This window comes from Danio rerio, chromosome 9 (genome assembly GCF_049306965.1).
Source record: "Danio rerio strain Tuebingen ecotype United States chromosome 9, GRCz12tu, whole genome shotgun sequence".
In the NCBI taxonomy this organism is placed as follows: domain Eukaryota; kingdom Metazoa; phylum Chordata; class Actinopteri; order Cypriniformes; family Danionidae; genus Danio; species Danio rerio.
In genome coordinates, this window is record NC_133184.1 from 42,459,742 (window position 1) to 42,483,927 (window position 24,186).

At 33.2% G+C, this 24,186-nt stretch overlaps 1 protein-coding gene across 2 annotated transcripts in view; it reads right to left on the minus strand.

The window, feature by feature from the left end:
- abca12 (ATP-binding cassette, sub-family A (ABC1), member 12) overlaps positions 1–24,186 on the minus strand; it is a 161,177-nt gene that overhangs the window by 45,685 nt on the left and 91,306 nt on the right. For both annotated transcript variants that reach the window (XM_073913004.1, XM_681540.10), the window contains 11 exons: positions 22,863–23,151; positions 20,185–20,299; positions 19,783–20,112; positions 14,403–14,472; positions 14,176–14,310; positions 12,441–12,596; positions 11,556–11,739; positions 9,453–9,671; positions 7,163–7,359; positions 3,871–4,028; positions 1,548–1,784 (listed from right to left, as the gene is read on the minus strand). In XM_073913004.1, coding sequence (XP_073769105.1) covers positions 1,548–1,784; positions 3,871–4,028; positions 7,163–7,359; positions 9,453–9,671; positions 11,556–11,739; positions 12,441–12,596; positions 14,176–14,310; positions 14,403–14,472; positions 19,783–20,112; positions 20,185–20,299; positions 22,863–23,151 — 2,090 coding nt within the window. The remainder of the gene's footprint in view (positions 1–1,547; positions 1,785–3,870; positions 4,029–7,162; positions 7,360–9,452; positions 9,672–11,555; positions 11,740–12,440; positions 12,597–14,175; positions 14,311–14,402; positions 14,473–19,782; positions 20,113–20,184; positions 20,300–22,862; positions 23,152–24,186) is intronic.

The window sequence follows — 24,186 nt, forward strand, 5'->3', positions numbered from 1 at the left end:
CAAAAAAGTTTGTAAAGAAGAAGAAAAAACGTTTTTTTTGAGTTGCTGACTGTAGAATTGGTAACCTAGCAACCAACATTAAACAGCGCAAGCATAATGAAGTCACATGGTTGTAATATTAGCTACATCAGAGTTTATTCGGTAAATGTGTTTTCATTATTCACAGTAACCCTTGTTCAGTCCAAAACCAAAAAAAAAATATAATAATAATAATAATAATCACGCACATTTTACTCTCCCTCAATGGGGTATAAGCACAGCTATAGTGTTTTTCAGCCAATGATGAACTTCCGTGAAAGCTTAATGTAACTATTTTCAATTTCATAAGGTTCCCTCTACCTCATCGATGTTGTAATGTCATTAAATACATTCAGTTAAATAGACTTAAGCATTCATTTAGTTGTTCAAACGTGAAAAGAGATGAAAGACCGTGTATATGCTAGTGCCGTCAGGATCAGCAGGCGAGCGCAGAAACTCCCTTGAAAATACCAAAGTAAAATAAACTTTAATATTTTGACAGTTATAGTGGGAGAAAATGTAATTTAATGCAGTGCTTCTTGACCGGTCTGAGACCCACTTTATATCGTATATCTATCAAGCAGTGAAGATCACTGATTTTTTAAGAAATCCGAACTTAAACGTGGCAATTTTATAATGGAAGACAGTTCACCGGAAGCGATGAGGTTAAAATTAAAACTCTACTCATACCTTTATGAGTTTCTTTTTTTATGTTAGAAAGCTGTAACCACTGAGTTCCACAGAAGAGAAAACAAATACTAGGGTTATTTCCTAAATACTAAAGTCAGTGTTTAGAGGTTTCCAGCATTTTTTAAAATGACGTTTTGTTCAACAGAAGAAAAAATCTCAAACAGATTTGTGACATGTGAATGGTGAGTAAATGATAAACAATTTGTGAAATTAGCTTTGGGTGAACTATACCTTTAGAGATTTTTTTTTAATTATGGCATTTCTCATGTGATGGAAAACCAGCCATTAAAATAATGCCAGAGAAGAAAAATCATATTTACCCAAAGCTTTTGTCTACTGAATGAAAAAGCCTAGACTTTTTTTCATACAAAAGAGACAAAGCGCAAAAAAAAACTAAAACTATATGTAAATTTTTAAAATATGAAAATCTAAATGATTCAAATGGTTAATAAACTACAACAGTTTTTCATTTATATTAAAATGACTTGTGATACATACTAATACATTAAAAAGGAGTTCAATTTTTTAAATATTATAAAATATTGTAACATCTCAGGTTACATTAGGCAACTTCAACTCATCTAACAAAATAACATGACTAAAATTAGTAGCATAAATACATTTTCTGTTTACATATGCACACATAAATCTGCTTTAATTATTTCAATAACTTACAGTTCTTATTAGGACTTTTACTCTAAAAATGTAAAATGTCAGCCATTACATGCCAAAAATCCCATTAAACTGTACTGTTTAAAAAAAAACTCAGCTTTGGAAGGTCATTGGTCCAGACTGCGATTGAGTCCAGAACCTGCATTTATTGTCTAACTGATAATTACCTCTTCCAGGGTGGTGTCAGAGATGCCATAGCAGCCTAGGTGAAGCTTGTCCAGATTCTGATCCAGGCTGTTAAGCAGAGAGTGGTACTCAGAGGCGTTTTGAGGGGTGTACGGTGGCAAGGCATAGACTAGATCACCCATCTCTCTATCCTTCTGTCGGGCATCAGGTAGGTGCGAATGAATGAAATCCCTGAGTTTCTCATAGTCAAACTTCTCCTTTGAGTCGGCAGTCTCGACCTGAACCAAAAATATAGAAATGAATGTTGATAAAAGGGAAAATTATAAAATTTAAATTTTGGAAAAGTACAAGTTACCACAGTAATATCATGGTGTAAGAAATGTGATCAATATTACATGATGTGATATTGTATAAATACTAGAACTATCAGTGTTAAAGTGTATGTGCATGTTAATTCAAAATGCATGTGATTGAATTCAAAACCAACGCTTAATTCTATGACAAATGTGTGATTCTCGAACCAAAAGGGTCAAATTAAATGTGATTAAAGACTATAATCTAACGAAAGCCTTAATAAACATAAATTTTTACGCTTATGGCATAGATATCGCAATGTGTATCCCCAATAGTCACATTGCAGGGTCAGATCCTTTATTAAAAACTAAAAGATAAAGACATTATTAAATATTAGTATTCTTAAATAATTTATACAATGATGACCATGTTATTTTATGCTTGATTGTTAATTTCTGTACCTGAATACTGTTAGACTGTCCAGAAAACCATAAAGCACCGTTTATTTCACTTTTATCTTTGCTCTGTTGTATATTAATATATACTTGTAATTTATTATAACTTATGCAAACGCACTGAAATATGAATAAGAATAGAAACTGAATAGAAAAGCACTGCATAGAAAAGATTTGGTCGTGCCAATCTATCTAAATGAATGTAATCTTTAAAATAGAGCTAATCAATTAATCTGTTAAAATTATATTCATATCGCAATATATATCACAAAACAAAAAACAGGACATTGTCAGATTTTTCAATACCGTGCAGCTCTACTTTATAGTTAGTATAGTTTTTTTTTTTTTAAGAATGTACCGTAGATACACTACTATTAAAAGTTTGGGGTGTTAATTTTTATTTTGGATAACTAATATTTTTCTCAACAATCGAAAATTGCATTAAACAACTAACAAAAAAAATCATTTTCAAATAAAATCTGTTCATTAAAGAATTATGAAAAAATGGATGATCTCAAAAATATTACGCTAAAATGTTCCCATACCAAATCAGAATATTAGAGTAATGAAGACTGACTTAACATTAGCTGAAAAATTTTGATTTGATGTTACATATTTAAAAAATAAAAACATATTTAAAATGTTAATGATATTCAGTAAAATTAGTAAAAAAAATAATAATAATTTATTATAATAATTAATAATTATAATTATTTTATTATAAATTATTATTAATAATAATAATAATAATTTATTATAATAATTAATAATTATAATTATTTTATTATAAATTATTAATAATAATAATTTATTTATTACTCAATAATATTTAGTACAATTGCTTATAATTTATTTTAGGGATTTGGTCATCCCTAAATGAGATAAATGAAATCTTTAAAATAGAGATATTCAATTCATCTGGTAAAATTATATTCATATCGCAATATATATCGCAGAAAGAAAAAGGGAAATGTCAGATTTTTCCAATATCATGCAGTTGTAATTTATACTTAATAAAGATTTTAAAGAATGTACTGTACATACACTACTGCTAAAAAGTTTACTGCTAAATATTTTCTTAGATAATTAATATTTTTCCCAACAATGATTCATTGAATCGATCAAAAATTACACTAAACAAAAGAAATCTATTTAAAATATTTCTGTTCTATTTCTATTTCTGTTCATTAAAAAATTATTTAAAAAATGGATCCCAAAATCATTACACTAAAATGTTTTCATACTAAATCAGACGAAGACTGAATTAACTGAGAATTCTGATTTTATGTTATATACTTAAAAAAAAAAAAAAGTATTTTAAATCCTAATAATTCTTTGTTGAATTATTATTAAATAATATTTAAATAATATGTAATATAATAATACTTAATAATATTTAGTACAACTAATGCCTCTACTGTATTTTCAATTCAATAAATGGACCATTAGTGAACACAAGATTCAAAAAACACTGAACAAAAATCTTTTGAACTAAACTTTGGATAAATGTGATGCCTTTACTCAAGTACAGTAGTTCAGTTCTCATAAAAAATATTAATGTAGTAAAGTAACATTTGACATCTTCTAAGTGAATGTCATCTTCTAAGGGACAGACCTTCTTAGTGAGGGTGAGGTTGTATCCTTTAGCGAGTTTGTCTTTGAGATAGAAGGGTGAACCGCAGCACTTGAGGCCTCCGCGCTCCAGAAAAGCGATGCGGTCACTGAGAACTTCAGCCTCGTCCAGGTGATGTGTGGAAAGAATGATGGTACGCTCTGGACAGGCAAACAAAAACAACACAGAGGCATGTCAAGTCAAAGATCCACTGATACAGGCGGACAGATTCTAAACAAAGAGCTGATGTTTAAAGATAACGCAGGAGATTCTGACACAACCCTCATTTACAGACTTAAATCCTTGCTTAAGATAAATCCGCTTGATAAGGCTGACGTTGCGCATCACGGTTTCTGGGTCTAAATGCTCTGTCACAGTGGTTTACAACATGAAGGTCGCAACCTCCACCAGAGGTTGCTAAAGTTTTTTTGGGGTTGCCAAGTTCACTATTCTTTCTTTGTTTTATTTATGAAATCACAATAAATTTACATTTTGAATAGATTAAAAACAGATAATGAACAAAAATGTAAGTGATTTCGTAAAGATTTTCGTCAATAACTTTTAGCAGTGTATTGATAATAGTAATGCACAGATGCAGCTTTAAAAAAAAACTGTAAAAAGAAAACTCAGCAAAGCAGCAAGAAAATGCAAAGAACTAACAAAATTTTTTTTGTAAAGTTGTCTTAAATTCAGTTTGCATGTTCTCCCCGTGTTCGCGTGGGTTTCCTCTGGGTTTTCCGGTTTCCCCCACAGTCCAAAGACATGTGCTATAGGTAAATTGGATGACATAAATTGCCCATAGTGTATGAGTCTGTGTGTTTCAAAGCATGGTGCTGGGTTGCAGCAGGAAGGGCATCCGCTGCGTAAAACGCATACCAGAGTATTTAGTGGTTCATTCCACTGTGGCGACCTCTCATAAATCAGGAAGTAAGCCAAAAGAAAATTATTAAATCAATGAATGATAGAATGAAACAAAGTAACAATTGAATACGGAATGACAGACGGTTTCCCAAGGAATAACTTGTTATAACAAATAGGCCTCATTTGGGCATTTAAGGATTTTGAAAATTAAAATAACGGTCCTTCTGGAAAAAAAGGTAGAAAACAACTGCTCTATCAAAATGCGAAAAAACAAAAACAGAGTATTATGACACTAATATATTTAAAGTGTATTGTAATACTACTGAAATTCAATCATTCCTTAATGTTTAATCTATGCCTAATCTCAGATAATCAGACAGTGATTCATCTTTTAAACAGCGTTAAAATATTGGTTTCCAGAGTCCAGAGAGATTCACTTTAATGTTTGACACGATTAAACAGAGGTCATGACCTTCTGTAGGACAGTGGTCCCCATCCCCCGCCGCGGATAAATTGGTATCGGGACCGTTTTTTTTTTATTACCTGAACGATCTAAACTAGTCTGAATGATCTTTTATTTTGAAAAATTGTCGAATTCTCTCGGTTACATCTCGTCATTTGAGCATCAAAATTTAACCCACAAGCTAGTAAAATGAGTAGGAAACAGACAGACTTCTTTGGAATGTTTCTTTGCGAAGGGGAAAATGGCCAGTGAAAGAGCCACAAACTGCCAAGGAATAAACTATTAGCCCCTCTTTGATTTTTTTTTTCTTTTTCAAATATTTCCCAAATTATGTTTAACAGAGCAAAGAAATTTTCACAGTATGTCAGATAATATTTTTTCTTCTGTTTTATTTCGGCTAGAGTAAAAGCAGTCAAAATTATTTAAATTTAAGGTCAAAATTATTAGCCTCTTCAAGCTATATTTTTTTAGATAGTCTACAGAAAAAAGGATTATTATACAATAACTTGCCTAATTACCCTAACCTGCCTAGTTAACCTAGTTAAGCCTTTAAATGTCACTTTAAGCTGTATAGAAGTGTCTTGAAAAATATCTAATCAAATATTATTTACTGTCATCATGGCAAAGATAAAATAAATCAGTTATTAGAGATGAGTTATTAAAACTATTATGTTTAGAAATGTGTTGAACAAATCTGCTCTCCATTAAACAGAAAGTAGGGGAAAAAATAAACAAGGGGGCTAATAAATCGGGGTGGGGGGGGGGGGGGGGGGTAGTTTGGCAGGGGGCTAATAATTCTGACTTCAATTGTATATCGCTCCAATGGAGCCACGTGGCTTGTGCACACATACTGGGAGCGGCTCACACTCAGTTGAAAAAATCTTCAGAATGCTGCGAGTGCACCACTAGTCACATGACAAGAACTGACCACTCAGCTTAATATTTTGTAAGGAATATACACATTTTGGTAGATCATCAAACACTGCAGTGCTATTTAATTTTCTCTCTATATAAAACTTGTTTCAGACTTGCAGCAATGTTTTGTCAGCTTGTCATCCTCTGAGAAAACGTTGGCCGCCTAACAATTTACATACCCAACCCTGGGCCGTGGTAAAATTGTCAAGCTTTGACCAGTCCACAGTGATAAAAAGGTTGGGGACCGCTGCTGTAGGAGACCCTTTCCATATGCAGCAGACATGTTTTTATTAGCACTCTGTAGGAACATATTGTGCAATGCTGAGTGAGCTTCGCACAGGTGATTGGGCTAGACAAACCACCTGTAGGAAACACTCCTTCCTCTCTATATCTCTATATAACACTTCATTACTCAAAAAAATTGCTAAACTAACTTAGACTTGTCATAGCATCTAGATATCATTTTTCTCTGGTGATTTAAATTACTAGTACTTGTAAGTCGCTTTGGATTAAAGCATCTGCTACACTGATAAAAAATGATACGGGCTGAATTAAAAAAAAAAACAAATTAAGTTGACCATTACTAAACTTTATTTGTTTGGTTAAATTCAGCCTGTATAAATAGTTTACAACCAGTTACCTGAAATTAATGTAGTAAATACAATGAATCAGTTTTTCAGTGTAAGGAAATGAATGTAAATGCAAATTAACAGCTTTTCGATTGAGTTTTTCTCAATTGAGTTGGGTACAGGACCCGGAAACATCAATCCATACGTCACAACCTAACAAGCGGATTCGCCAACTGTCTCCAAGGAAGATAATTAAACATCTGAGAGAGCATGACGGATAACAATCAGTCGTTACTACATCTGCGTCTGGATTTCTCTCCCTGTCAAGATTTGACTGCACGCACCTTGAGAAAATCCATTCAATCCTAATTAAATTCTACGCCAAGTGTCAGATAACCGATAAAGAGCAAAGTCCTTCGGGAAGTTCGCTATAGGTACAGGCCAGGAGATTATTTTCACTCAGGTCTGAAATATAGAAGGACTTCACCTTGTTTGTGCTGTATGATAATGTCCCAGATACTGCGTCGGGAACATGGATCTACGCCGGTGGTCGGCTCATCCAACACCACCAGCCGCGAGCCTCCGATGAAGGCAATGGAGATGGATAACTTTCTCTTCATGCCTCCTGACAGAGTGCCAACACGCTTGTGCCGGTGGGCATGCATGTCTGTTTCCATTAGGATTCTGAAATGGTGAGAAGTGGGACAATGTTATTGCAAATCCATTTTAGGGGTTTGAACCTACAAATTTCCACCAATCATATTACTAAATACAGGATGAATATGTGTTTTAATCTGTATTTTTATATCAGTCATAATTAGATTCTTATTTAGCTTTACTTTCTTTAAATTTCAGTTCAATTCGGTTTTACTTTTTATTTCTTTAGTACATTGATTCAGCTTTTTTTTTCATTTATCTGCCAAGGCAACATTTGAAATATTTTTTAAAGTTTATTTAATGTAATATTTATCTTTAATAATATTTAAACTTTATTTCAATTAACAAAAATTATGTTTTTTAGTCATTTTACTATACAAAACATTTTGTTCAGAATAGTTTTATCTCATTATATTTGTGTCAATCACTGTGGTTTTTAATATTGGTTTGAATTAGTTTTTATTTTTATATTTAATATTTTGACTCATTCTAGTTAAATATATGTTAATTTATTTAAATTTATTCTTTTTATTTGTAATTACAATATGTCCTGGTCCTCCAGGTTGAGGTTTAAGCGTTGGGCTAACAACCCACATAGTAAAAATTAGATGTTACGAAACACCAACATGGTGTGGCTATAAATATATAAATGATAAATCGATATAAATGGCCCTAGGAGTAAGTAAGTAATTACAATATGTATCTACGCAAAAAATATTTTACCCTTATGATTTGAATTTATTTGTCTTTTAATTATTTATGATTAAAATATGCATATGTAGATAATCTCAGCATTAATTTTGACTAATAATGGTAGAATAAATAAATATTTACAATAAATATATTTTGATATACTCTGTCTTTATTTACTTCAAAGTTAAATAGTTTTAATTAGTTTTTTTTTTAATATTTACATTTCAGTTTATCTAAATATATTTCAGTTTATTTCAGTATAACAGAGTTATTTATTTAATTATTTCTATATTTATTTATGTTTTCATGCCATATTAGCAGCATTAGCTATATTCATGGCAAAGCATATACTAAATATTCAATATATAACATATAATCATATAAAAAAATAATAAAAAAACAACACTGAATAGAGTCATATACAATCTTATAGTTTGATTAAAGATAAATATTCTAAAATTGCTCCAGAAGGCACCTTTTCAAACATTTCACTTAAAATATTTCCTTAATAAAATGGTTCTCTAATATCATTTTAAAAATACACATTCTATTAAAATATGTGTTATCGTCAAAATATTCTTACACAAGTCACAATTAGTTTTTTCTTCCCTTTTCAATAAATATGCGTGTTTAAGTCTTCAGTGTTCAAATCTGCATCCCGTATGCACAACCGGGTCATGTCTATTTTCAAAATGGTAATTATTTCTTTCATTTACAAATGGATTCACTTCATACAATTTGTTATTTCTACAATTCATCGCATTTCATTTGCCATTTCTCATTAATATAGAAATTTAAAAGAGGTTTAGTATAACTCAGTAACCGCTGTGTTTTTTATTATTGGTTTGAATTAGTTAATATTTTTATATTTAATATTTCAGTTATTTTAGTTAAATATATACTAATGATTTTAATTTATTTAAAATTGTTTTTTAATTGATTTTTAGGTTTATTTAATATATGCATCCATGCAAAGATATAATCTTATGATTTTAATTAATTTGACTTTTTATTTATTTTTAATTAAAATAACCATATGAAGATGATCTCGACATTGGTTTTGATTAATAATGTTAGAAGAAATAAATATTTACACTAAATATGTTGTCACATTTTTATACAATCTGTAATTATTTATTTCACATATCATTATTTGGTTTAATATTTCAAAAACAAGCACTTGAAACAACACCAATGCAGCTGCATTTTCTTCACAGTTGAACTGCTTTAAACCATGAGTAGGTTGTAATGTGGGCAGCTACAGTTTTTAAAGCAACTTCCCAAACAGTATTAAGGGCATATTAGAAACCTACTGTACATGCCATATGAGTCAAGATAATATATGAGTCTGACAAAAAAAATCATGTCTTTGAGGGATTGCTACAAAAGAACTTGAAATAAACTACGGGACAAGTGCTGTAACATACTTGTGCACTTGTTCCTTCACTTCTTGCTTGGTCCAATGAGGAGCTTTGATCTGAGCGTACAGTAACAGATGCTCTTTAGTGGTCAGATGGTCGAACAGGACGTCATACTGCATACAGACGCCCATCTCCTTGCGCACATCATCTATGAACATCTGCATATCCATCCCGTAGACCTCAATGGTGCCGACAGTGGGTGCAAACAATCCAGTCAAAAGTGACCTGAAATTAAAGAAATAAATATGGAAATATTTTCCCAGTACTGGGACAGAGTTGCAGCTGGAGGGCTGCGTAAAACATATGCCGGAATAGTTGGCGATTCATTCCGCGGTGCAACCCCTGATAAATAAGGTACTAAGGCGAAAGAAAATCAATGAATGAATGAATAATTGATTATGCCATAAAAAGTGTAATAGTTTGTGTTGGCTACATATTTTAATCTGTAATAGAAGAATTTAAAATAGCTCATCATTTCTTGTATTATTTGTTAACACTTTATAGTCAGTTTCTGTTTATGCTAGTTAATATATTTACTGACATAAACAATCATTGTACGATACATTTACATTACATTAGTAAATGAAAATAAAGCTGCTCATTGTTAGTAGGGGTGCAACGGATCACGGTTGATCCATGTCTCGTTAGAATCACAACCCACGGGAACACGCGTGACCTGCGGATCAATACCTTTTTCACTCGTAGATTAATCCTACATTTGTAACGATCACAGAGAGATCTTCTCTCATGTCATTTAAACCACATGTATGAAAATATAATGATGACGAAAGAAGTTGTGGTAGGTTATTCGGGATGTGGTGGGTCTCATTAAAGGTGTTTTCTGTCACTACTTGTTAAGCCTGCAATAATACATTCAGTATAAGCTGCATCTCAACAACCACGCAACTTAAATTATGAATGATGGTGATTTGCATATGTTTATTAATCCTTCTTATTACTGCATTCAAATCTGAAAACCCAAAAATCAAGAAAGAGACTTAATCTTTAGTCTTTTGAGTTAGTTAGGAAGTTACAAACAATTACATAACACAGAAGTACTGGGATAACAGTTTATAGTTTAGATATAACCACTGATTTCATGGTAAAGATTAAAATCACTATCATATGCATTTAACAACGCTCAAAAATGAAAGTTGAAGGCAGCAATTACATTATTTACCCAATAGGTGGCGAGAACCAGCCATCAAAAATTTGCCACTGAATAATTCTTCTAATATGATAGATCTAGCAATGAAACAAAGTTTTATGAGTGAATAACTGAATAATTTATTAAAAAAAGAGACTAAAAATAAATATGGGTTGTATAATTTTAATGTTAGATTTTTACATTTAACGTTATCAGCAACAGTAACAGTGAATTTTTCACAGCACTGAATATTTGACAATTTATATTTCTTCCTTTTATTTTTAATTAAAAAGTTATTTTTTCTAAATTTGTTCGTTAAAACCAAAAGTGCCTTGCAGTACTGTTTTTGTAATAAATGGAAAGCAAATGATCCGAAAAATGGTCTGATCCGTGACTATAAAAACACTATGTGATCCGAACCATGAGATTTGTGATCTGTTACACCACTAACAGTATATTAGAAGCATTTAAAGGGGTCATAACATTATTTTAATACACTATGTTGTTTAATTCAGTATGTGTGCCTTAAGGTCCACTTAAAATGTTAATAAAGATTTTTACACTAAAAAACAAAAATAATGCACAGAAAAATCTATAATTTCCAACCCTCCTGATGAAAAGACCTGATTTGAAGGGGCGGGTCCTTTAAAGCTTGGCAGTAATTGGGCAATGTTTCGATTGTCTGACAAAGAAAAGAGTATCAACATCCTCAAACTGTCGTACTGTGTTGTATTGCTGTGTGTTTTGACAGCATTATCCATATAAACATGACATCACATGGCACTTCATTAGTAAAGAGCTTGAATAAATAAAAACATTATGAAAAGAATGACATTTAAGCATTGAAACTTACAGGATTTTTTTATGAAACTAACACCTCTTATATGTCAGCAGATGAAGGCAACTTTGTTTTGAAATGTCATGACCCCTTTAAAAGATTTATTATGCTGTTATGCTCTTACATAGTGGTGGTTTTTCCAGCTCCATTGTGACCCAGCAGAGAGGTGACGTGTCCCTCATAGAAAGACAGGTTTAGGTTGTCTACAGCATTCCTCTTGCCGTAGGTCTTCGTCAGGCCATACAGTGAGACTCCAACGGGCAACCCTGAGAAGTCTTCTTCTCCTTTAGCCACCAAGCTACCTTTTCCTGTGACAAAAAAAAATATATAAACAGAAGAAAAGATGTTAATAATAAATCACACAGAAACTTAAGGTTACAGTATGTGTCACCATAAACAAAAGTAAGAATATTGGTGAAATCATATCAGCCTGTTTTAACCTGCTAATTTAAATTTAAATGCATTTCATTTCAGTACTAGTTTTTGGATTTCATTAATACCCCTGCCTGTCATATTTGCAGAAGAGCTCAGTATAATGCATGAGTATTAATAAATAAACAAACTCATAATTCGCAACTTACAATTGAGCAGGAAAGATGGCAAATTTAAAAATATGTGGATGAAAACTACACGTTTGCTTATAATTGACATGTTTTGTTACAGCACAGATAATACTGTCAAGGATACAAGGAATTAGCAAGGACAAAATAAATTGATCAAAAATAAAATTTGAGAAATGTAGAATTTACTAATTTTACTCATTTAAAAACACACTGACCCGTAAATTAGCACAGAAAATAACAGATAAGCACTCTAATTTTATCACTTTATAATACACTTTAGTTTGCAATTTATCTACAATACATCATGTCTTCCACACATCTTAACAAGCACTGAAATTAAAATAATATGGTATGGGAGACAATAATCAAATATACAGATTGGCACTCCAAACTTTCTATTGACACATCAGAATCAAGTATTCCCAGGGAAATGGTTATGAATGTACCTTTGCTCTTGTTCATGCTGCTTTGGTCCTGCATCATGTTGGTAAACAGCAGCCCTCTCCCTATTTTCTTAGGTGTCTTGCTACAACAGCTGAACATATCCGTCCAGAAGGATTTAGTTACTGGGAAATACCACGGTACAGCGATGCCATACTTTCCTGAGTACAGAAAAATATACAGAATGTTAAAACTTCACTTGTAAAAATGTATATCGTTTCTAACCACATACAGTAAATGGGGAAATGGGGAATCCACTCAGTAAAAAGGGTTCCCACTCTAAGCCTGACCTCCATTGACTAAAAAGATGAATTCCAAAAACCTATAATGAAAGAAAAACAGGCCGCTGTTGTGCTTCATATAATATAAAAAAAAGGTTTAAGCTCAAATATATATTTTTTGGATGTTAACAGCCACTATGAGAACAAAAACAAATAATTTACCTCAGGTACTCACTGTTTCTGCTCCTACAATGAATATTATCCTGGTGTGCTAGCCATAATTAGGCCCAAATGGAATCTGCATGCGCAGAATTCCGCAGATTTACGCAGATTTTTAGCCCATCATTGATTCTGTTTATTTATTTGTATAAATGTGTGTAAATTTATAATTATTAAGTTTTTTAATTAATTTCAGTAATATTATTGACTAATATGAAAATGTTAATATCATTTATTCACAATACAGTTTGTTAACATATTTTCTCTCTTTTAGAAGATATATTATATAGAAGATTTGCTTTGTTTACCAAATAAAGTGAATATAATTAGATTTGCATTGTAAACATTAAATACAAGTTAAAAAGTTATTACTTTTTAATTCATATATTAAGGTTTTAGTTGTGATTGATTATGATAGTTATGAATTTTTTACAAAATTCTGAAATAGCAAAAAATGTCTGCAGATTCTGTCTGGCCCTAGCCGTCATTAACAGATATAGTATTTGACTGTTTGACTTAAAAGGATTTGTAGCAAGTGGGCCCTCCACACCCCTCACGGCTCTCAGACCCACCCTACTCGCTAGAGCAGGGGTGTCCAAACTCGGTCCTGGAGGGCCGGTGTCCTGCATAGTTTAGTTCCAACCCCAATTAAAAACACCTGAACCACCTAATCAAGCTCTTTCTAGTCATGCTACAAACTTTCAGGCAGGTGTGTTAAAGGATGTTGGAGCTAAACTATGCAGGACACCGGCCCTCCAGGACCGAGTTTGGACACCCCGGCGCTAGAGGATAAATTATGTCATCATTTTGACAGAGTTTCTTTATTTTGATGAACACAAAAGACGATATTTTTAAGTAAGCTGTAACCATTGATTTCCATAGTATTTTTTTCCTAATATGGATGTCAATGGTTACAGGTTTTCAACTTTTTTCAAAATATTTTCTTTTGTGTTTAATAGAATAAACAATTTGGAACCACTCGAGACAGAGTAAATACTGAGTAAATTGTAATTTTTGGATGAACTATGCCTTTAAGTAAATGTTGGTTATGGAGCTGAAAAAATAACCTAACCATAACAACAGGCATGAAACAATGCAATAAAAATATGGCACAGAAAAAAATACTTTTTGATAAATGTAAACTAAAGTATTAATTGACAAACAAAAAAATTGGATCAAAAAAATATAAAAATTCCCCATGACTTTTAACGTCTGGAATAGACCTTTTAAAATTCCATGATATTTTAGAAATTCCATGACCCATGGATCCCCTGAGTTAAATCCCTTCCACATACAGTACCTGGAAAGACCATGCGGATGTAAATCCCAATGATGAAATATACAAGCGAGTCAATTAAGAGCAGCCAGCAGAGCCAGCCGAAGGAGGAGGTGTCGCCAGCCAGAGGAGAGATGTACATGTTGCTCCACTGGATGCCTGAGGTGTAGGTACACACAACAAACTCACTCAATCTAATTATTCCAAACAAACACCAATTAAAGACGGTCTGAGGGTTTGTGTCTGCATACCTTCTTCCTGCTTTTCATAGCGGGCGATGTACTGGCTGGCATAACTGAAGCATGTCGGAGAAAAGAGACTCTGTGGAGCAGAAACAAATACAGTCAGACAGATTTATATTACAGATGTCAATTAATTCAAATGTTTCACCCTCATAATGCAATCAGGTCTGTTTTGACTTGGAAGAGATGCATGGAAAAAATGATCTTATCGGTCAGCTTGTATTTTGTATTTAGTTTGACTAGTTTCCCAGTGTTTATTAATTCTGGTCATTTCTCCCATATGAAACTGAATTGAAAGTTCTTTTTTTTGTAACATGTTTATTAAAGGTTATCAAAATAATTGTACAATGTGCTTTTACAGACATAGTCAAAGGCAAGTTTATAAAAAATATGTAATGGGTTGTAGAAATTATAGTAATCCTTAAAAATAAGCCAACAAATAGATGGAGGTAAGAGAAATTTGAAAAAAAGAACATTAGAACAGAATAAAATAAAATAAAAAACAACAACAAAAGTAACAAACAAACACACAAAAGATCATTCCCTGAGCCTCCGACAACCCTCCTTTACAAAAAACTGACACACAAATTTCTCTCACATGAGAGGGCAGGTGATCTAAGGAGACCATTTATTTTGAAAACTCTGTATGTTGTCATTAAGCACAGCTGCAAGCATCTCATGGGGCAAAATCATCTAATAAAGATGCATTTCCTTGCCACAAGTAGCAGTTTATTTGACAATTTATAACCTTTATGTGTCAAGGGTCAATGATGTTGCTTGTGGTTTAGAAGGTAGTCCCAAAAGAAAAAGACCGGGATCTTTTTTAAATTGATCTTAAAAATTGTGCTAATTTCATATGCAACAAAGTTCCAGAATCTTGAAATGAATTTGCATTTCCAGAAGATTTGGAAGTTCTAAAACAATCGCAATAAAGAGCACACTTCCGCTTCGTAGAAAAAAAGTCAAAAAATAATCTTTTTATTGTAAGTAATCTCTCATTTAATATGAAAATGCACTCAATATAATAAAGTCGTTTGTGTGGATTAAGCTACAATCATTGTAAAAAAAGCTTCTTTTTCATGTTGTTTCAACACAAATCGATAAAGTTAACTTCATAGTTTTTACAAATTGAAGTGGATAAAACAACGCAAAAAAAAAACGAAAAAAAAACGTAAGAATTGTGTTGTTTTAACTTATTTTAAATAAGTAGTTTGAACAAGCAGCAAAAGCCATTGTTTTGGTGTGGGATATATGACCAAATTATTATAGACACTATACTGAAGTAAGGTAAACAACTGCGTGCACTTTTAACTCACCTAACTAACACAAGAACAGATCAATACATCTACTGTAGAAATTACAAACACAGAAATGCAAGCCTTAATAATTTAACAAAATAACTTAATAACCCTATTCTTCATGAATATAATACTACATGCAAAGACATTTTTGTCGCCGCCACAGCCTGTGCATTAGTCCTCAGCTGGTGCTCACATTAACATTTGTGTGAATGCTGCGGTTTCACATTTGTGGGCGATATTTCACTTCTGGAGCTGCAATGCTAATTAAATTTCGCTGCACAAAGAACGCAAATGTCTTTTGTTAAATGTCCCATTCGCCTTTGATTTATAAATAAATTATCCATAAAGCATTTCTTCCTCCATTTACTGAGAAATACTTTCTTTGGGATATTTGTGTGCGGGAGAGAACATGTGGTGTGTAAAATAATATTTAGAACAATAACAGTAAAACCTGAAATTACAAACACTTAGGAAAGCAGGCTAATAAACGTACTTAAGAATATATCTCTATATATTTAAAAGGCAAAATGTCTGTTTTTACAAATGAAACAAATTTACGTTTGGATCCAAACTCCACATACCGGTTACTCTCAGTTAAACTACTGTTAAATGTGCAACTCTAACAGAGAAGCATCTAGGTCAAACTTTACAATAAGGTTTCATTGGTTAATGTATTTACTAACATTAACAAATTATGAACAATACTTGTACAGCGTTTATTTATCATAGTTCAACATTTACTAAGGCATTAATAACATCCAATTCCATGCCTGTTAACATGAGCCAATAATTAACAACATTATTTCTATTATCTAATGTTAACTAACATGATCAATACTGTAATAAATGTATTGTTCCTTGTTTGTTCATGTTAATAAATGCATTAACTGACACAACATTATTGTAATTCTATTAGTAGTGCATATTACCTAATTAACTTACAAAATAATATCTCAATACCTAAAATGAGGAGTGGATTCAACAGGACAGAATGGAACAAAATAAGACATTTTAATGGAAATCTAAATGATATTTTAAGAAAAAGCTTCATTACATAAGAAATAATTATCATTTGGCTGTTGTATTATAAGTAAATAATGCAAACCTGAGGTGGATGTGTGGTCACAACGCTTTGTTGAGTTGTTCAGATGCTGCATTTCAAGAGTTTTGTCAGTTTTTGTCCTCAAACATTTCCTCTGTGTATAATACACACACAGCTCAATGAAAGCGTTTAGTTTGTTTTAAATTGACTTAATTTTTGACTGTTGTAAATATACACTAAATGATATCAGTGTAGTGATAGGCTTTCTGCAGGTTTCATCAAGTCAAATTTTAGACTATTTAAGACCATTATAAATTAAATTTTAGACTTTTTTTTAATGGTCTGGTTGGGCCAATGTATTGGGCTAGTTGTATACATACACCTTTTTCAATATAGCATTACTTCTTTTTTTTAACTGACAAGTTTAGGAGAAAAGTACACTCTGCGTGAATAATCAAAAAGAAATATTTGTTGACTTTTGGTCCAAACCGATTGTGTATAAAACTTCAACCCAATGTCTTTATGTTAAAAAACCTTTAGTTTCATGCCTATTTATAAATATTATATCCACTATTCTGTACATAGTTTTTGTATAAATTGAAGATAAGGGATATATTGCTCTGTTATTATCATGAAGAATTGTGTAATTGATTTTAGTTTCTTTCCCTGATTAGGGAATTTGAGTGTAATAATGCTGTAAATTTACGTGTGCTGTAAATTAACAATTACAATTGTGCTGTAGTTTTACAGCACAATTGTAATTGTTAATTTACAGTATGCTTGTAAATTTGACCGTATTACTGGCAACCAAAAGTGTGGAAATAGGAAAATTTAAACCTGTTTAAAATAATTTAGGATACAAAATTTTTTGGAGTATTTTTTTTCAGATATTAGCAGATTAATATGTGTTGATCATAATTTAAGACAACGTTAGCACCTGTCAACTTTAATTGTGGGAAAAATTGGATAATTGTGAGCTTTAGTCAGCTAATTTCATCCTCCGGGTTTAAAATCATTATTGGGGAGGGATCAAAATCGGTGACAGAACGCTATCTGCCTGTCCAGAGATGACGCATCGGTTTCTCATTATTACTCACAGACTGAGTTGTCTTATCCTATGAGAAGATCCTGCTTCTTAATTATTCATGACTGCATATTTAGGTGGTTGTGAAGACTTGTACGTGATTTCATGATCCACAGGGTTTGTTCTATGTCTTTCCCTGCGATACAGTCAAGCTGTTTGCATGCAGAAAGCATTTTTGTTAGGAGAGCTGTACGGGTATTAGAGAATGGCAGACTTTTATCAGTTGATTTCATTACTATTTAGACAAATCACCATGCTGCTGTGTTCACACTGTCAGGGTTCTGCCACTCTGGTCATGTAAATTCTTGTTTTGGTAGAGTCCAGACACTAGTCCTGTCTAGTCCTGTCGTGCTCGGCTCGAGTTTTCTTGGGTCAAGCACTTGTTTCTATCATTGTGTGTGTCTCTGTGTGGGCGCGCCTTCGTAGGCGTGCACAGAGCGTGCGCGCTCCCGCTTGATGCGACCGTGCGGGCTCTGCGTGCCTCCGACGCGCGTGCTCTTGTACTCGTGTTTGTGTTTTTGTTTTGTCGGCAACGCGCTGCTTCATTCTCAGCGTCTTCGTCTAGTTGCTTTCGGTTTTGGTCGACGCTGAAATGAAGCATGCGCGTTGCATATGTGTGAGCACACGGTAAGGTGTATCTATCGCGTGCTCGTGTCTTGTGTCTGTTGTCAAAGCACGTGGCTCTGTGTTTACATTGTGGTCACGTGCTTTTGTTGTGTGCTTCAGTGTTGTTCTTGTGTTGTCATGAACATGCGGTTAATGAGTTCTCTCATTGGCTGCATGTTCTTGTCCTGTTTTATTGTGAATGCGTAGTTAGTGAGTTCTCTCATTAGCTGCGTGTTCTAGTCTTGCCTAATGTGAGCGCATGGCTTGTGTTGTCTCTCTGTGTCATGTGCTCTCCCGTCTATTGTCTAGTCCCACCCTCCTTGTTAACCCATTATTAGTTAATTATGTTCATCTGTTTGTGTGTTAATTTATTACATTTTATAATCCCCTCATGTCTGCTGTTCTGTGCCAGTTCGTCACCGTATGTAACCTTGTCTTGTTGTCTGTTACATTGTTCCAGTCCTGATCTCCGCCAGCCATCCTAGTTTGGTTTGATTGTTTATTTGTTTTATTGGTGTTTTTCCCCCTCTGGGTTGTTTATTTTGCCATTTATTTTATTTTATTAAGAATAAATATTCATTCACTCTGCAATTGGGTCCTCACTTCTTTTTCCTCTCACCAATCCTGACACACACATGTTTTAAATCCTCTAAACCCGGGGATTCAGCAGGAGAGAACTCCTCCTTATTTATAGTGTTTATATAAACATGATTATCTTTACAATGATATAACTAATTGTGGTTATATATTATATAAAACTACAAATAGTCTATGATACATGTAGCAGGGCATTAAATTAATTACTGTTTATTTCTTTGCATTTTAATTTTGTAAACTATAAAATCATGCATTTCCTTACGTTTTGTGTCAGATTTTTATTATTTTTTTTGTCTTGAGCTGGTGAGCCAACTGACAGTTGTTCGCCCCCCCCTTTTCCCCTGCTCTGCCGGCCACGCGCACTCCTACCTTCTGCTTGAAGCGCTCCATGCCCATCATGTAGCATTTTTTGAACAAATTCTGAGGTAGACTTGAACTGAAAGATGGGGGTTTCAAAACTCTTAACATTTTCAGGCCTAAAAATGTGTTTTTGAAATGTAAGATAAATTTAAAACTTTTTAAGTTCCACGGGGATATGGAACTATAAGGTGCTCAAAAGCTGCTTTGATATACCTTTTTCAAGCATTCCTCTGAAAATAACTGCACACCTTATAATGTTCACCAGCCAATCAGAATTAAGCATTCAACTGCCTGATAGAATAATTATCATTAATGAATCTCAAGTGTTTATGCAAATCTTCAAAATGTGACTGTACAACAATGTTAAACTGCAAAAACCAATTAAAACATGATACACACCAGAGCGCTCTTCACAGAGAAGGAGAGGTTGTCCTCCAAGTGGATCAGCACAATGAAGGGGAAGAAAGAGATGACATAGATAAGGCTGCCACTCAGCCCGGCGATGTTGGTCTTATCGAAGAAGGAGCTGACCAGGAAGCTGACCGCGAGGACGCTGAAGCCGTAGTCGCAGAGGTAGAGGAAGAGCACAAATCCATCGCTGCGAGGAAGGATCCCGCCAGCCTTCAGAATGATGGTGAGGATGATGACGGTCACCAACAGGAACGCACCGCTCTCAATTAACCAGGCAAAGAAGTGGCTGATGGGATTGACCCCCATCATTTTCATGTACTGCAAGATAAGGGAGACATTTAATGAAAGTTTATGAGAAGAGATTGTGGAGAAATTGGTTTGGCTCCATACCTCGTGAAGACGCAGCTCTCTCTCGTGCACTAGTTTCTTGACAAAGTGTGCAATAAACAGCACCCAGGAAATCATGAGCGCCATTGGGAAGGCAAACGCGATGCTGTTGAGATATCTAGAAGGAAAGAGTGTTATTAGGTGGAGGGCATGTTTATCATACTTAACCAGTTTAAGTTTTACAAGTTTGCATGCTACAAATTGCACATAGTAAATATGAAGAGTTCAGATGCAAAAACCTCTGAATAAGTGCCATCTGGAATGTTCATGAAATTGTACAATTGTACAAAGCCTCTTATGTTTATGTTCAGTTATTTCATGTTAAAAGCATTAAAAAATAACCTATTCTTTGCCATAAATATTAAATTACTAAATCAAGACAGGGGAGCCTGAGAAAATGCAACATTTAGAAGAAAATTTCAGATGGCACTGCCACTTGAAGGTTTTTGCATCTGAACTCTTCACATGAGTTGACATGAAAAGCAAGCAAAGCCATCTTTACAGTTATTTCAGCACCCAAAGGTGTTTTTGGAGCTTTGCATGGTTATAGTTGAACCACTGAAGTCACTTGGAGTACTTTGGCAATGTTTTTGGCTCCTTTTCTGTGATCCTTGCTGTCTATAAGGGGTCAGAAAGCTCCAGGATTGCATCTAAAATATCATAATTTGTGTTCTTATAATTTACAATAAAAAGACTGACCAGTGGCATTTAACTATTGGTGTGGCTAAACCTCTTCTAAACCCAAGTTATCAATACAATGTATAACTGTTTGTGGTAATTTTTTTTTTTTAAATGGAAAACTTTTAAAATTTTGGGGTTTTATTTAATATGACAACGACATTTTGGGTGCCTGAAAATGCAGAATTTTGAATGAATGAATGTGTGTTTGAAATCTTTGAAAACATTACTAATATGGTCTCTGTGTAAGAGCTTGTGAAAACAAAATGTTCCTGCATGTTTATTCTATAGGCGACACATGAGCTCTTTAAAATCAAAAAACAACAACAATGCCAGACTATCGAACCATACATGCGTTGATGTGTACTTTACCAAGGCCAACTGGTCTGGCATGTATAAAACAGCATTTGTAGTCAATATCATGGATCTGTGTACAGCCACTGAAACTTTCTCAAAGATGCAAAGGAAAAACTTTTCTGCTTTTAGTATATGGTTAACAGGTTTGTTTTCATTTTTTCGTTTTTGTGAATGCTTTATTTATTTATTTATTTTTTTTTTTCAATTTAATTTGATTTTATTTTATTTTAGTTATTTGTTTTGTTGTGTTGTGTTGTGTTTATTTTGATTAGTTAATTATTATTTTATTATTATTATTTTAGTTTATTATTATTTTATTTTTTATTTTAGTTATTTGTTTTGTTGTGTTTTGTTTATGTTATTTTGTTTATTTTATTTTATTTATTATTTAATTGTATTTATTTTATTTTAATTAATTGTTGTGTTGTGTTTATTTATTTTCTATTTAATATTTATTTATTTTTTAATTATTAATTATTATTTTTTAATTATTTGTTGTGTTGTTTTGTGTTTATTAAATAAAATTTATTTTGTTAGTTTTGTTTATTATTTTATTTTATTATTTTATTTTTGTTATTTGTTTTTTTTTGTTGTGTTGTGTTGTGTTTATTTTATTTTATTATTTTTTTATTATAGTCATTTGTTTTGTTGTGTTGTGTTTATTTTGTATATTTTATTCCATTTATTTTTTACATTTTTATTCATTTTATTTTATTATTTTATTTTAATTTAATTATTTGTTGTGTTGTGTAAATTAAATTAAATTAAATTAAATTAAATTAAATTAAATTAAATATTATTTTATTTTTTATTTTATTTTTGTTATTTGATTTGTTGTGTTGTGTTTATTTTATTTTAGTTATTTGTTTATTTTTTATTTTATTATTTTATTTTAATTAATTGTTGTTTTGTGTTTATTTTTGTATTATTTATTTGTTTTCTTGTGTTGTGTTTTGTTGATTTTATTTTATTTATTTGTTTCCTTGTGGTGTGCTTTGTTTATTTAATTTTATGTTCATGTATATCTTTTTATTAGTACATTTTTTAGTTCTATTCTATTTAGTTATTTTTTTATTATAGTTTTATTTAGTTATTTTACTATTTTACCCCTGACCCTATTATATTATTATTTTATCTTTACTTCGTTTACAAGACAAGATTTCTCTTTTCTTTATTTGTCTTCAGCTGTATTCAAATGAGTTGTTTTTCAAATTGTAATAGCTTGTTTTAAATAAAGTAACAACCCTGGCATCAAATAAACCGGTATCGACTAATTTAAAGCCAAAAACCATATACAGTGTCGCTGTGATATTATTTATGTTGACTCTCATTTATAGCCAGCATGAGAATACAGTACCATGACAACAGCTCGGATTCAGCCTTTCATCTACACAAACCAAAGCCAACCCTAAGCTCGGCTAATTCCTACGCAATTGTTTTGCTTCTTCACAACTGCTGTTTCATTCCTCAAATACAAATCTAGTATTTTGATGAAAAACAAAAAGACATTCATCCTACTGGAGTTATTTCTAATAAACCATCTGTTGATTATTTGTTCAGATGCCATACTATTTCAGACCTTACATAAGATGCTCAGTGTGTGTGTGTGTGTGTGTGTGTGCGGTTTGAGCTTATGAGACACTCACTCGTCCTTATAGTAGCAGGGATAAGGGAATGCCTGCATCTGGACCGCGGGCCCATCCATGGCATTACCCGTCTGCATTTCGATGATGGCCCTCTCGATGCTTTCCTGCAGGTACACAAAGCCTCGGCTGTACCGCTGGGTTCTGGTTGCCGATATGTAGGCATCTTTCACCCAGAAGGGATTGCGTGCACGGTCTGTGCGCATGACATTCTCGATGTTCATGCGTATGGTGTAGTCGATGTTTGGTGGCAGGCTGCTGGAGTTCTCCTTGGGAAGTTTGAAAATAATGCCTGTGAAGATAAGCAGAACTCGTGTCATTTAAAAGGGTCATGAAATGAGAAATACAAATTTGCTTGATTTTTTGATATGTAAGTTGTCATTGCACTTTAAAAAACATCCTGGAGGTTTCAGAACTGAAAAAAAAATTGTGTAACTCTAAAAACAGCTGTTACAGACCTTTTTCTTAGAATGCAAAATGACCCATTATGCTTTGGTGTATGCGCAAGGAGATTGCTAAGAACTTTCGGTCGATAGCTGATGCGTATAAACAGTCACATTTGGACAGCTTTAAAAAGATGGTTTTCATAATAGCCACATAATAGAAATAGCCACAGCCATGTCACCCTGCAGCCCAAGACCGGTTACTCACTGAAGCTAAGCAGGGCTGAGCCTGGTCAGTACCTGGATGGGAGACCACTAGGGAACACTAGGTTGCTGTTGGAAGTGGTGTTAGTGAGGCCAGCAGGGGGCGCTCAACCTGTGGTCTATGTGAGTCCTAATGCCCCAGTAAAAGTGAAGGGGACACTAAACTGTCAGTGGGCGCCGTCTTTCGGATGAGACGTTAAACCGAGGTCCTGACTCTCTGTGGTCATTAAAAATCGCAAGGCACTTCTCGTGAAAGAGCAGGGGTGTAACCCCGGTGTCCTGGCCAAAGTCCCTCTATCGGCCCTTACGATCATGGCCTCCTAATCATCCCCTCTCCACCGAATTGGCTCTATCACTGTCCCTCCTCTCCACTAATAGCTGGTGTGTGGTGAGCGCACTGGCGCCGTTGTCCTGTGGCAGCCGTCGCATCATCCAAGTGGATGCTGCACACTGGTGGTGGTGTGGTGAGACCCCCCTCATGATTGTGAAGCGCTTTGGGTGTATTGCCATACACAATAAATGCGCTATGTAAATACACATTACATTACTATATAAATACACATTACATCTATTCAACCTGCTTTTATCACCTTTGAACTAATATAGTTGTCGATCAGCACCACCTCCTGGACTGAATATTTAATGTGATCTAATAGGATGAAAACTGCTGTGAGGCATTT